Here is a 14,496-nt window from a genome sequence, read left to right on the forward strand (position 1 = left end):
GAGGAGAGCAGAGGGTTTCTGGTCTGCTCTGGGGACCAGGTGACTGCAAAGGGGACAAAATCAAACAAAAGAGCAGCACATGAACCTGCAGAACTCTGTCCTCTGGCACCAAGGGGCAGGACCTCAGTGGCTCAGGCAGGAGGAGAGACTGCAGGGACAATTCCAGAGGTGACAGCTGAGCCTATTTGCCCTGCAGGGAAAAAGTGGAAGTGTGAAGAGTCTCTCCTCGCAGGAGGTGAGGAATAAACCCCCTCCTTATCTGCAGGGAAAGGGCAAAAAGCCTGGGGTTTATCTGGCAGCAGCGTTTGTGAAACATCCCAGGGGTGAGGATGGATTTCCCTGGGCTGGAAGGATCCGGGAGCAGCACGAATCACCCAGGGCTGGCTCCAAACACCTCAAGCTGAGCCAAGCACAGGTTCCCACAGGCAGGGGTGTCACCCCAGAGTCCCCAGGGAGGCTGGATCGGGGGACAGAGCCAGCTGGAAGTCAGCTCAGCCTGGGAAGGAGCGGCAGGAATGCTGGAGCAGGGACACGTGCTGGGCTCTGTCACCACCTGGGGACACAGAGGTAGCCCAGCCTGGCTGGGCAGGTGTCACAGCTGTCCCCAGGGGTCACCCTGTCTGTGCCACCTGCCTGAGGTCACTCTTGTCATCTGCAAACACAGGCTGACGTGGTTTTGGTGGGCTTTGGTTAATATTTTGCAAAACCTCTGTTCCCGAGTTAGTTAGCAGCCCCAGGGCTGCTGCACAGGGGCAGAAACGATGGGGCACTGATGTGGTTTCCTGCTGGAAAAAAAAACTATCCATAAATCGATTTTCGGTGACAGCCGAGCCTATTTACCCTGCAGGGGAAAAGGGCAAGTGTGAGGAGTCTCTCCGTGCAGGAGGTGAGGAATAAACCCCTCCTCACCTGCAGGGAAAGGGCAAAAAGCCTCGGTGAGCTGGGGAGATGCGGGCAGGGTGGATCTGCCGGGCTCCGAGGGGAGGGGACCCCACGGCAAGGGGGTGACCCTGGGCTGGGTGTCCCCATCCCGCACCCGCAGCTCGCACCGCCGGCAGCGCGGGGACATCGAGCCCCGGAGGGTTCCGTGTCCCGGAGCCGGGAGCTGCAGAGCCCCAGCGGCTGCGAGCAGAGCTTCGCTCTCAGCTTCAGTAGGTGTCAGCAGAGCCCCGCCGCCGGCTCCCAGCCCCATCCCCGAGCCGTGACCATCTTTGGTAGCGCAGCCGGGCAGGAAGCGGCGGCCGCGGCTTCTCCTCCTCCTCCTCCTCCTCCTCGCCAGCCTGACAACGTGTCCCAGCCCTTCCCGGGACAGTGTCCCAGCCGTTACCGGACCGTGTCCCAATCCTCACCGGGACATAGTCCCGTTCCTCTCCCAACTTTCAGCCTTGCCCCTCTCCCAGAGGCTCCCAAAGCACCCCAGCCCCTTTCGGGGGTCCCAAACCTCCTGAGGACCCCAGCAGCCCCTCCTAGGGGTGCACAGCCCATCCCGGGGGGTCCCAGCTGGCCCAGCTGGGGCTCCCAAACCTCCCCAGCCCCTCCGTGTGACCCCGCGCGGCTCCCGGAGCCCCCCCAGCCCCTCCGGGGGTCCCGAATCCCCCCGGGGGTCCCGGACCCCATCCGACCTATTGGCCCCGCCCATAGCCACGCCCATCGCACACACAGACCACGCCTTTCATGCAATCCACCAATCCCAGGGGTTCATCCGCCTCGAAGCTCCACCCCCTTCGCCACACCCCTTAACGATTCTGGTCACGCCTCCGGCCCCTCCCGCCAATCGCGCGGCCGCTGTCCCGAGGCCCCGCCCCCCGCCGCGCCGCGCCGTGCGCACATCCGGCGCGCGGGGCGGGGCCGGAAGCGGCGGGCGCGGCGGGGCTGGGCGGCGCCGGGAGCGGCGGAGCGGGAGCGGCCGGGGGTGAGCACCGGGCACCGGGCACGGCCCGGGTTCGAGCGTGGGAGCGAGCGAGCGAGCGGCACCGGGCACCGGCACCGGCCGGAGCTGGGGATCCGAGGGTGGGAGTGAACGGCACCGGGCACCGGGCACGGCCGGGGCTGAGGATCTGAGGGTGGGAGTGAGAGGTACTGGCACCGGCACCGGGCACCGGGCACGGGCCGGATCCGAGGGCGGGAGTGAACGGCACCGGTCATGGCCGGGGCTGAGCGCGGATCGGCACCGGGACACGGCCAGATCTGGGGCCGGTACCGGCGAGAGTGAGCGGGCATCGGCATCGGGACCGGGCACCGGGATCGGAACCCGGCCCAGCCCCGGGGGCAGTACCGGCGAGCCGGGACCGGGGGCCGAAGGACCGCGGCCGCTCCCCGGGGCCGGTGGCGGATCCCGGGCCGGTGGGGGATCCCGGGCCGGGGGCGGGAGAGGCCCGGCCCGGTTGGTGAGGGTGGATCCCCTAAAGGCGGCGCTTTGGGGTTAATTGGGCACGGAACGGAGCGGACACCCCCGCGGGGCGCTCAGCGGAGCGGGGGCTCGGTTACCGGGGCTGCACCGGCGCACCGGCACGGGCGGGCGGCTGATGCGGCTCCTCCCGCAGCCCCCGGCGGGATCTCGGCGCTCCGCAGCCCGGGCTCCCTCTCCATCCCCGGGCCGGTTCCCGTCCTCCGCCTGTTGCTGGTTCCTCCTCTGCGTCCTGCCCGGGATGGGAGCAATGTGTGATTCCAAAGCGTTCCGTGCTGGCCAAGTGGGAAAATATAATAATAATAATAATAATAATAATAATAATAATAATAATAATAATAATAATAATAATAGTTACAGGGTTGTTCTGCACATGCTGGGGCTCTGGAATGCCCCCAGGTGCCCTGAGAAAGCAGGGATCCGTGGCAGCAGGACACTGCTGTGTGTGCCCGTTCTGTTCCAGGATATTGCTGAGCTCTCTGAACGCCCAAAATACCCCCAGTTATTGGTGCAGAAAGTTCAGCCGAGCGGGCCGTGCTGGAGCAGGCACGGGAGGGATGCTGAGCAGCTCCCATGCTCGGAATTCCCGATCTGGAGCTGGCTGCTGCATCCAGCCCAGCTCAGAGCCCGCATCCTTGGTTACCTCCCTGGTGGATTCATCACCCTGGCAGGGAGAGGAAGTGAGAGGAGTGTGGCAGCTGAGGCTGGCAGGCACAAACCTCCTAATTCAGATGGTTGTGCTGAAAAAGGAGCCTTTGCTCCAGAGCTGAGCTTTAACCCCCTCTTAACCTGTGAGTAAAACACCAAATAACGTTTTTAATGGCTTCAGGGGGATTTGTTGTATGGGAAAGCTGGAACGGGGGCCAGCTGGATTTTTTTTTTTTAAAGCACTCTTGGTTTTCTAAATAAAGTGGATCTGAAATAGCAGGAGCAGCCAGCACGGGTTCTGGCGCAATGTCAGCAAGTATTGTTGGACTATAAACAGCTGAGATCTCTGTCCTGGCAGCTGCTGGGACCAGCAATAGCTGTCTTGTGTTCATGGCTGCTCCTGACCACTGGCTAAATTCAGGCTTTTGACTCCTGCCTTGCTTCTAATCATTCCTGCCTTGAGGAGGAGCTGAACTGTTTAAAAAAGAAAAAAATTTTAAAAGTTCTTCAGGCTTCTGGCAGATATAAACGTTGGAAATCATCTGGTAGCTGATCCCCTGAGATATTCCAGTGTCAGCTCAGAAATAAACTGTGGTATGTTCCTAATTTAGTTGTCCCATCTTTATTTCTTTTGCCTGTAGAAACAGGAAGTAGCTGATGCAAATGTGGTGCTGCTGACAGCAGTGTGTCGGGCTCGGTGTGAGCAGAAGCGTAGGTTTGACTTGCTTTGGCTATAAAACCAACATTTGTGTCTTCCAGAATGTCTAAGGAAGGGCTCAGGTTCATGTGCTGTCTCAGGCAAGCAAACAATTTCATTTTTGGTGGTTTTCTGAGAATTTTCTCGTTCTGAGGCTGGGACAGGCCAGCTCCTTGATGTTCCCCAGGCAGGAAGCTCCTCTTGCTGGGATGTGCAGGGTTTGGGGTAACTGATGCTTTTAGCAATGAAATCCCTTCCTTTTATTGCTCTGTTTGTGGCACAGTGTGTCCCAGGCTGCGATGGAATAAAGGGCAGTTGATAGATGAACAAATGTGCTGTGAAAAGGAATGGCCCCTCTGGCCCTGTGAAACTGTGTTTGCTGCTTCTGCTCCACTGCTAATCAAAGTTCAATTGAATTGGAACCAGATTGAAATCCTGGGTTGTGGGTCCTGGAAGGGAGAGCTGCAGCTCCAGCCCTGCACAGGGAGCTGGGAAAGTCTCCCACATCCCTCTGGAGCACTGGGTGATGTGCAGAGCGAAAATGACTCCTGGATGATCTGTAGAACAAAAAAAACCCTCCTGGATGGTTTGTGTGTCTCATCTTCCTTTTCAGAGAAGGGAAAGGAGATCTGATAATTTGCACTGAAACCTGTGAAGTCAATTTGTCACTTTTTTGTCAAATTATTTTATATTTACAGGCCAGCAGACAAAACACTGTCTAGGTGCAGTCGGGGCAGGTCCACTGTGTGCTTGTTTTTATTTTCCTTGCTGAGTGTTAATCTCAGGCTGGCAATCTCTGATTTACTTACAGCCCAATCTTTTTATTTCCCTCTGTGTGGGTATCCAGGCAGCAGAAATAGCTTCATCCACAGGGCAAAGAGCACAGGGAGGGTGAGTCAAGAGGAGGGACTGAGATCCAGGACTTTGGGTTGCCTGCACTTAGCTCTCATTTTACTGCCAATTTACCAACTGACTTATCTTTTAAGTTGCCCTAATGCCACCCATTAAAATGAAATTAAAATGAGTTCACCATCTGCCTGACAGCAGCAGGTTTGCAGAGCTGCTGTGGGGCACTGGGAGTCCATGGCTCAGGAAAAACAAGGCAGGACTTGTCAAATGCAGGGAGAGGGGGGATGGCAATCCCAAGGAACTCTGTGATTTTTGGGATGTTAATGGAAAGGAGAGGGAGCATGGCAGTCCCAAGGAACTCTGTGATTTTTGGGATGTTAATGGGAAGGAGAGGGAGCATGGCAGTCCCAAGGAACGCTGATTTTGGTGATTTTGGGACGTTAATCCCAGCCAGAGCTGGGGGATGTGCTCCTCCAGCAGCTTCCTTTGCTGCTGGGGGTAGGAAGCAGTTTTCCAGTTTTCCATCTGGATTTCTGCCCGGTAATCCTGACCCGAGCTGCAGTTCAGGCAGTGGGGCTGATCAGATTAGAGCCTGGCCGGGGATCAGCGCTGCAGAGCTTTGTTTGAGTCAGTTTGATTTGAGTTTGAGTCAGGCTGGTTTTTAAGAGCTGATTTCAAGCACAGACTGCACTGCTGTGTGATGAGGACTGGTCTTTACAGCATTTTCAGGTTGTTTTGCTCAGGAGACCACAGCTACGTGCAGCCCCCAAAAACCTGTAAGAAATAATATAATAATAATTTGGTTGCCAGTGAAGTCAGGTGCTTTAAGTGCTGACAGTTTACCCAGATTTGCTGTCACAAAGGCAAAGCCAAGAGGAACTCCTGAAGACCCTCCTGATAGTGCCAAGCAGAGGTGACAGTGGGATCTCAAACAACACCAGGAGCACTGACCACGGGGCAGAGCTTGAGCAGATTTCTCCTCCAGAGCAGCTCTCTGGATGACCAGGCCATGTGAAAGGCCAAGATGTGATTTAAGTGTTGCAGCAGATGGAACTGGAGCCCAGAGAACAGATTCTGGTTGTGCTTGCAGGATCCATGAGCAAATCAGTTTGGAGAGATCACTGTAATGACATTTCCAGTGTTACTTTTCTAATGGCTGGGGAAAACACTGCTTTGTGTGCCTGCTGCCCTTCCCTGTGGCACAGCCTTGTCCCAGCACGGCACAGCCACCCTGGCAGTGGCTCTTTTGGGGGGAAAAGGCCACATTTGGTGAGTGGGGGAGGCAGAGCCAGCCTGTCCTGGCTGTGCTCCCAGGGGAGCTCAGGTTTTTGCAGGGCTCACAGTTAAAGATGCAGGGCTGATCGTTGCTCTGATGCCAGGGGGACTGCCACAGAGTTTCAGCCTCTCTGGACTCTTTTTTTGGTGTGTATCTGGAAGCCATCCAGTGGGGTTTTGTGCAGAGTGTGTCCCCTGGTTCAGCGTGGAGAGAGGAGGAAGCTGCTTCTCTTCCTCCTCTCCCCTGCCCCCTGCAGCAGAGGGGTGGAAAAAGGCCTTGTTTGTCTTGTGACATCACTGCTGGGCTCGTGACTAATGCTGGATCTGCCCCACATCCTCTGAAAATGAGGTGAAAATGTGCACTTTGAAGCAGCAGGACTGAGAGGGCTTGTGAACAAAAGCAAAACTCAGAGTGAGAACTTGAGGTTTCCTCTCAGAGGGGATCCAGTGTCAGCTCAGCTGAGTAAACCCTGCCTTCCTCCTGGAGCACTCCAGGGATGTTTTGGGAAGGACCCTCCCCTCCAGACTGGGCTTTGAGCTTCTGCAGGCTGCAGCCACCCCTTCAGAAGGAAGCTGTGTCCAGGCCACCGTGGTGATTCATGCTGTAAAATCTTTTGATGAGCGGTGATAAGATAAAAATGCCCCAGTGACTTTGCTGCTCCCTCCCTGCGTTCCCTGGGCATTACTGTGCTGGGAGCGTGACCTGTCTTGTTGCTCGGTGCAAAGCAGTAATTAATGGAAAGTTTATGTGACTTTTAAGACTTTTTCCAGATGACATGCAGCAAATGGCTTGCGTGCCTGGGCCTCTTTCCTGTGTGGTGGCTGCAGAGGAGGCTCTGCAGAGCTGCAGAGGAAGAACAGGGGCTGTTGTTGCAGAAGCAGCTCTGCCGCCTCAGCTCGTGCAGCTGCTCCCCTTGCTGTGTGCCAGGGTGGCTCAGGCTCCGTGCTGGGGTGATCCTGAGCTTCCAGATGCTCCTGGGAGCAATTCAGGACTCCAGGAGGTCCTTGCAGATGCATTTGGAGATTCAGTCCTGGTAGTTTTCACCTGGAGTGTGCGAGCTCCCAGCAGAGCAGTTGAGCTGTGTGGTCACAGCTGGGACTTTGGCCAGGAGCTGCCTGCAGTGAGAGCCTGGCCAGACCTTTGTGTCACTCCGAGGTTAGAAGGTGGAAGTTTCATGTCCTTACACATGTAAGGAGTCTGTAAAATGGAATAGAAACTATTAAGGAGCGAGTGAGGCAACAGCAAGAGGCTGTTGTGTAACCCAGCTGTCTTAGCTAATGGCAGGGTGCTCTGCTGGGCAGGAATGATTCCCTGGAACTGGTAGAGCTTGTAGCAGACAGCCATAAACCCTCTGTGGCACCTGGGGCTGGAGGTAATGGTGTGTGCCCGTGCAGGTTGTGGACAGCAGCAGACATGGAGAGGCTGGTGGAGCGGCTGGAGAAGGCTGTGGAGCGCCTGGAGAACGTGTGCCAAGGCCCTGGCATGTGTGGAGATGCCTCTGGCAAAGGTGAGGCCCAGAGCACCTCCCAGGGCAGTGCAGAGCTGGCACAGGGCTCACCCTGGGGGGGTGGGGAGGGCAGGGGAGCCGGGCTGGAGGGGGCTGCCCTGTGGGGATAAAAACTCCTTGCCTGCAGCGCTTCCTCAGCTCTGGGCCCCACCTCCTGCAGGTGGGAGGTGCAGCCCGGGGCTGGGGCAGCCTGTGGGGTGCTCCTGGTGATCCCTGTGCTCTGGTTTTTTCCACAGGAGTGGCTCAGTACGTGCAGGCTTTCGATGCCCTTCTGGCTGGGCCAGTGGCTGAGTACACCAAGATCAGCAGAGAAGTTGGTGGGGAGGTGCAGAAGCACGTAAGGACTCCTGTTCCCCCCCTGCTCCAGAGGTGCTGCCTCTCCTTAGGGCTGCAAGGGCCAAATCTGCTGTCAGAGTCTGCATTCCTCTGGCACTGTAGCCCAGGATCTTTAGAATCCCTGAGGATTCAAAGCAGATGCCCAGATAACTCCAGGTTGCCACCTGCACACTCAGGGGGAATCAAACATTCTCCTGGAAATCCTGAAGTGCCTGGCTGTGTGCAGGCCTTTAGGAGGCCTGGAGGCCCCCCAGCCCTGAGCTGTGCCCTGCTGAGGTTCCCCTGGGCATGGGTTCCTCCAGGGATGTGCTTTGGGCTCGTGTGGCTGGATCCTCCCAGCTGGGGATTTGTTCTTGTGCCACCAGGGAGTCTCCCTCACTTTTGTGTCTGTCCTCAGGCTGAGATGGTCCATGCAGGCTTGATGAGCGAGAGGGCTCTTCTGGTGGTGGCATCTCAGCATCAGCAGCCAGCAGAGGTGAGTGTCCCCAGTCCTCCTCCAGTTCCTCTTTTGGCCCAGCTGTGACAGCCCAGGTTCCCCCAACACTCACGGCCAGCCCTGACCCCGAGGGCAGAGGTTTCTGATCAGGGATTTCCCACACTCTGAGGGCAGGAACTGCTCTGGGTGCTCCCCAGGATTGGGCAGAACCCTGGATGCTGGTTCTGGGAGCTGCAGAAGTGGCATTTCCCAGTTGTTACAGCAGCCTGGGGCTGTCAGCTCACAGCCTCTGTCTCCAGTTTCACCGGGCACCAGCTCTGCTCAATCAGTGCTCCCTGAGAACCTGCAGACAGGAGTTTGTCTGAGCCAGGAGCCACCCTGGGATTTGTGTAGCTCCTGCTTTTCATTATGTGATGCTCAGAGACGTTCAGGCATCCAACTCCTCCAGGAGCAGAGCAGACACTTGTCTCTGCTGAATGGCCTCTGGATAATGGCTGGGCTTTTAGGATTGATTTGTCCTTAGCAGGTAATTTAACACTTTACCCTGGGCTGCTGCTTCTCAGCAGGATGTGTGGCTGAGAATCTGATCCTGAATGCTTTGGCTTTTCCCTGCTGAGAACTGCTTTTTCCTGAGCAACAGGATCCCACCTTGCTTTTCTTTGCAGTTATTATCTCACTCAGTCGTGGCTTCTACTGTTACATTGTGGGAGATGGAACTCTGTGCTCCTTTCCTGTTCCCTGCAAAATAGATCTGCATCTTTTTTCCCCAAAATCAGCGTTGGAGGGTTGTTATGTTCCACCAGGCTTGCTGGGATGCAGCTCTGTGCAGCCTCTAGCCTGAGAACCTGCTTACAAATCCCACGGTCACGTTATTTAAATAAAGGATTATGAACAAAGAACAGCCTTAATCTAGGGTAGCTCTTTGTGCAGGTTGTCTGGCAGGAGTCTAATTCTGGAGCAGCCAGTTTAAAATGCAAAATGTGTGAACTCTCAGTGCTTGTGCTGAAGAATTTCCCCATCCTGGGACTGGAATGTGCTGCTGGGCTGGAGCTTCCGAAAGTGTGGCCTGGCCAGCAGTGCTTGGGACCTCTCAGTTTTCATCTAAACAGAGATGAAAAAGCAGCAAAAGCAGAAGCTGAGGCTTTGGAAGGCAAGTTTTGCCCAAATTTGTCTCTCTCTGCTGCCACCAGCAGGAGACTCTCCGATGCTAAAGGGAGGAAAAGTTGCCTCAGAGGCATCTCTGGAAACATGGAATTGGCTCTTTGCTGTGCTCTGACCCCAGAGCACTTCTGGCACTTCCAGTCAGCATTCCAAGGGAACAGCACACAGGAACAAATTTTTACCATCCAAATACTAAAGGATTGACTCGAGAAATAACTGGAATCCTCAAATCTGGCTTGGTGGGGGTGACCTTTGAACTTGCTGGGACTCTGGCTGTGGGGCAGGCTGTAGGTGCCAAACCTGCCCAGCACCCCTTTCTCTGAGGGTTCAGGGAGGAGAGGGAAAATCTAACAAACTGTTGGAACAAAAGAACCCAGGAAAGGCAAATGCTATTTCTGTCCTGGTTACTAACAAGCTTTGTCAGTGTCTCCTGGATTGAACATGAGTCACAGTTCTTGGCGTTCTCCCACGGCGCCGATCCGATGGGAGCAGTGACTTCAGCCCGCAGGGGCTGGGCTGTGGGACCAAGCCCGGCTTGGACAGGGCCAGGCCTGGACAGGAGCTGCAGCAGTCACTGCTGCCAGTTGGAATCTTGTTCTGAGTCCCCATCAGCTCAGCTGTGCAGCCATTCCAGAGCCCTGCTAATTAATCTCCTTAATTGTTGCTGTGTCTTTGTGCAGAACGCGTTCTCAGAGCTCCTCAAGCCCATCTCGGAGCAGATCCAGGCTGTGCAGAACTTCAGGGAGAAGAACCGTGGCAGCAAACTCTTCAACCACCTGTCAGCAGTCAGTGAGAGCATCCCAGCCCTGGGCTGGGTGGCCATGGTGAGGATTCCATGGGAAGGGCTTTTCCTTGGGCTGCTGGGGAGAGCTTGGGGGATGCTCAGTGCCAACGTGTCCTCTCTGCTCTAGGCTCCAAAGCCTGGTCCTTACGTGAAGGAGATGACTGATGCCGCCATGTTTTACACCAACAGGATCCTCAAGGAGTACAAGGATGTGTAAGTTCACCTTTTCTCCCAGGGCTGGTGCTGGGCTTGGCCAGCTGGGGCTGCTCCAGCATCTGACCACAGCTGCTTTCCTCAGCCTTTAATTCCTCCTTCTCTGATCTCCTTGTGTTCTCAGAGATAAAAAACAAGTGGACTGGGTGAAAGCTTACCTGAGCATCTGGACAGAGCTGCAGGCCTACATCAAAGAGTACCACACCACAGGGCTGACCTGGAGCAAAACAGTGAGTGCAGCCTGCAGCAGGGCCCGGGCGAGCGCGGGCTCAGCGCGGCAGGAGCGGAGCCGGTGCGAGCTCCCCTCTTCTCCTCTCCCCTGCTCTTCCAGGGTCCTGTAGCCACAGCAGGGGCCCAGGCACCACCTGCCCCCCCGGCTGGGCTTGCACCCCCACCTCCAGGGCCTCCCCCTCCTCCTGCCCCCGCGAGCTCCAGCACGGACGACTCGGCCTCGCGCTCGGCGCTCTTCGCCCAGATCAACCGGGGAGAAGGGATCACCTCGGGTATGTCGGGGCTCAGGGAGGGAGGGACTGCTCTGCTGCTGCTCCTGCTGCTCCTTGTTTTCCTCCTGCCTCTCAATGCACCTGCTTAAAAAGGACATAAAACCCCACCTGGTCACAGTCTGGCGCTTTCCCAGGGACAAAGGGAGCGCTCCTGAGGGAGAATTGTCACCCTCCTCTGGCAGGTGGAGCGAGGCATGAACTTCCAGCTGTAAATACCTGAGGCTGAGCCCTGTGGTTGCCTGCATCTTTCTGGTGCCAAAAGTGCAATTTGGCAGCTGTTGTTTGCACAAATTTTTCCCTTTTTTGTGTTCCCTGGTGAGCACATCAGGACATGGGGTGCTGGGCTGGAGGCTTTTTCCAGCTGCAGAGTGGAAGAGCTGGCACACTCTGGTTCTGTGGTTCACCTTGTGTTCTTGTCAATATTGCAGCAGCATTTCCTGCTTCCTCCTTCCCTTCCTGTCACTCACACTTGGGCTCAACTTAGCCCCAGCCTCAGGAGTTTATTTGTGTTCTGACAAGTGCTGTAACCACTGGTGCCTGGTGTTTGGGGAGCTGCATTCCTGGAGGGGAGCTGCCTCTCAGCTTTGCCTTCTCTTGCAGGTTTAAGGCACGTCTCAGATGACATGAAAACCCACAAGAATCCAGCCCTGAAGAACCAGGGGGGCCCCGTGAGAAGCGGCCCCAAACCTTTCACTGCTCCCAAACCTGCCTGTAATGCTAACCCCTCCCCAAAGGCACCTCCATTGCTAGAATTAGAAGGCAAAAAGTGGAGAGTGGTGAGTGCCTGGTGCTGCCAGGAGTGGGTTGGAGGGATGGGAGCTTTGGAGAAGCAAAGGGGGCTCTTCTGGAGAACTTTCTCCTAAGAGACACCAGCCTGAAGGCACCTGTTTGTTTTTAAAGGGATTTTAATGGATTAATTGCTCTGCATTCAGACAATAACGTGTGTTTCCCCTGCCTTTTCAGGAAAACCAGGAGAATGCCACTAACCTGGTCATCAGTGACACAGAACTGAAGCAGGTAGCATATGTTTTCAAGTGCACAAACAGTACACTCCAAATCAAAGGCAAGATCAACTCCATCACCCTTGGTGAGTGAGGAGAGCCCTGAAAGCTGCTCCTGCCTGCTGGTGTGTGCAGGAGCTGGAGCCTCCAAAACCTCTGTGCCCTGATCTGCTTTTCTTTGCAGACAACTGCAAGAAGCTGGGTCTGGTGTTTGATGACGTGGTGGGCATTGTAGAGATCATCAACAGCAGGGATGTTAAAGTTCAGGTGAGTGGCCTGTTCTCACACCAGGAGCGTGCAGCTGTGGAGAATACCCATGAAACAGCATCTGTCCCTTGGGAAAGGGCTGAAATTTGTGTCTTTGAGCTGTTTCAGGGTTTGGGCAAGAGCTGAGGCTCTGGGAGGTGGAAAGCACATTTGGCTGCCAAAGCAGGAGGCCAGCAGCAGGTTTTAGTACTGTTCAGTTTGGGCATCTGATTTGGGATGGTCAGTTTGCCAATTCTGGCTCAAGTTTTGTTCTAAAGAGGTCAGAACGTGAATCTGGGGAAAATTGCAAACAAAAACTTTGGATTTCTGCTAAAGGTGGGAATATTTGAATCCTGTGCGATCGTCACGGGGAGGGCTTGGAGTCCAACCTCTTGCCTTGAAAGAAAACACACCAAAAAATGCTGTGGCTGTCCAGTTTCAGCTAATTCTGCTCTGGCCCTGCCAGGTCATGGGTAAAGTGCCAACGATTTCCATCAACAAGACAGATGGGTGCCACGTGTACCTGAGCAAGAGCTCCCTCGACTGCGAGATCGTCAGTGCCAAGTCCTCGGAGATGAACGTGCTCATCCCCACCGAGGGGGGCGACTTTGTAAGTGGAATCCTTTGGGAAGTGGAAATCTTTGTAAGTGCTGCTTTGGAATCATTCTGCAGCCCTGCTGAGGCTGGGGGTTGCAGGAGTTGTGTCTTGATAGAGCCCTGCAGGGAGTGTTGGTTACAGTGGGGGGAAGTTTGTGGAGTTTGGAGGTTGTGAATGATGATCTGATTTATAAAAATAGCAAAAAACATCTGTAAGTAAGATTATTGCTGGTTTGTGAGAGCTGCTGCTTCCTCAGGATCTCTTGGGGGCAGAACAGGCACCAGTGATGGTACAGGATGGTACAGCACAAAGCTGAGAAAAGAAATGCCTGAAGCAGTGGGAGTGGTTACTAATCTCAGTCATAAATTGATTTTTGACAACAGTTTTCTGTTTTTACCCTCCAGACTGAATTCCCTGTCCCAGAACAGTTCAAGACAGTGTGGAACGGTCAGAAGTTGGTTACCACTGTGACAGAAATCGCTGGCTAAGCCGAAAAGCTCCAAGGCTCCTCCCTCCCCTGGCCCTGCTGTGGGACAAATCTGCTTTCAGATGATTCTCTTAGATTTCTTGTACCTTTCTGCTCTCAAACTGCTTCTCTTCTACCCGAGAGACACAGCTGCCTGCCATCACTGAGGTTCCTCTGCCTGGGGCTTGGGGTAGGTGGCGGGTCAGTGGTTGTCACCTCTCTCAGCAGGAAGGTTCTTTTTCTCTCCCCTTGTCCCATCTAACTGCACCAATCGATCAGAGTCTCAGTGAACTTCACAGCCAGTCCTGGCAGTTGGCTTTCAGAGTGTTGTTTTTGTATTGCCTTTAAGCAAAACTGTTGATGTGAGAGGAATGTTGTCCCCTTTTTTAACGAGTGAGTGTCTGTCGGAGGCCGCGGTAGCCAGCTGTCCTGGGAGGCTCCTGCAGGCTGCTCACTCCAGCTCTCTGGAGCAGCTGCTGCCACCACAGGACATGGGAACGGTTTTGTCGGACCAAAGGCTGAGGACCTGGGCCAATTCCACCCTGATTTCTCTTCCATCATTCCCACTAGCTCAGTGCATTCCTGATTGTGCCATGACAGGAGGCTTTCGTGCCCCAGTGCCACAGGAAGGCTGCGGCGGTGCCACCACGGCCACCCGGCAGCCTGGCTGGCAGCTTGGAGCTGAGCACCTCTCATTCCACGAGCCCTCCACCTTCACAAGGCAACCTTTGCCCCAGGGCTTCCTTCCTGGAGCAGCTGAGCTCAGGTTCAGTCTGCCAGGATGGTTTTCTGAAGCTGTGCCCTTCCCCAGAGGAAGGAGCTCCTCCATTCCAGGTCAGTAGTGCAGAGCTGTAAATACCCGAGTTGGATCAAGTCGGTTCATCACTCTCTTCCTCATCTGCAATCAGCCCCCTCTGAATCCTGCCCCTTTTTCCCCTCCTGTTGCTTGGCTCTTTATTTTGGTGGAAGCTTGTAGCCTCTGTTCCAGGGCCCTGGAGCAGAGTGATGGATCACACAGTACTGTACTGACCCATAAAGGGAGCTGCACGTGCTTTGACCTTCATTTTTCCAACGCCTCGGGTGGCATAAGCATATCTGAAATGCATTTCTTCTGTAAAGTGTCAATGTTCTTTTTCTCTAGTACAAAACTTACAAAAAAAAAAAAAAAAAAGGAAAAATTATGCAAATTTTTTTTTTATTTTGAAACTGTCCTGTGACTTGTACTTGTCTTCTCCTGAGGCTTGTGAAAAAAACCTTTCTTATGTACTTAAGATTATACAGAAGATAGAATAAAGTTAATGCCAACTTGCTCATTACTGTGGCTCTTGTCTCATTTTTGGGGCACAGAGGAGCTCAGGCAGAACAAAT

General features: G+C 54.8%; 1 protein-coding gene across 2 annotated transcripts; it reads left to right on the forward strand.

The window, feature by feature from the left end:
- The first annotated feature begins 1,854 nt into the window (after nucleotides 1-1,854).
- CAP1 (cyclase associated actin cytoskeleton regulatory protein 1) lies at nucleotides 1,855-14,441 on the forward strand. Of its 2 annotated transcripts, none has more exons than XM_084222743.1 (13): nucleotides 1,855-1,912; nucleotides 7,272-7,384; nucleotides 7,621-7,721; nucleotides 8,118-8,195; nucleotides 9,998-10,141; nucleotides 10,229-10,314; nucleotides 10,439-10,544; nucleotides 10,646-10,817; nucleotides 11,418-11,593; nucleotides 11,781-11,904; nucleotides 12,003-12,085; nucleotides 12,531-12,674; nucleotides 13,067-14,441. In XM_084222743.1, exons 2-13 carry the CDS (start codon nucleotides 7,291-7,293, stop codon nucleotides 13,148-13,150), a joined length of 1,392 nt encoding a protein of 463 aa, XP_084078869.1. In that variant the 5' UTR covers nucleotides 1,855-1,912; nucleotides 7,272-7,290; the 3' UTR covers nucleotides 13,151-14,441. The 2 variants fall into 2 exon arrangements, with proteins under 2 accessions (XP_084078869.1, XP_084078870.1); XM_084222744.1 differs by lacking the exon at nucleotides 1,855-1,912 and adding an exon at nucleotides 1,922-2,010.
- Nucleotides 14,442-14,496: the final 55 nt, after the last annotated feature.

Source organism: Fringilla coelebs, assembly GCF_963513975.1.
Source record: "Fringilla coelebs genome assembly, chromosome: 28".
Classification (NCBI taxonomy): domain Eukaryota; kingdom Metazoa; phylum Chordata; class Aves; order Passeriformes; family Fringillidae; genus Fringilla; species Fringilla coelebs.

Bases quoted from the DNA above. Each gene is read 5' to 3' on its own strand.
- CAP1 (XM_084222743.1), top strand. From the start codon at position 7,291: ATGGAGAGGCTGGTGGAGCGGCTGGAGAAGGCTGTGGAGCGCCTGGAG. The intron at 10,818-11,417 runs GTATGTCGGGGC...CTTCTCTTGCAG, and splicing joins GGGAGAAGGGATCACCTCGG to GTTTAAGGCACGTCTCAGAT. The intron at 11,905-12,002 runs GTGAGTGAGGAG...TTTTCTTTGCAG, and splicing joins GATCAACTCCATCACCCTTG to ACAACTGCAAGAAGCTGGGT.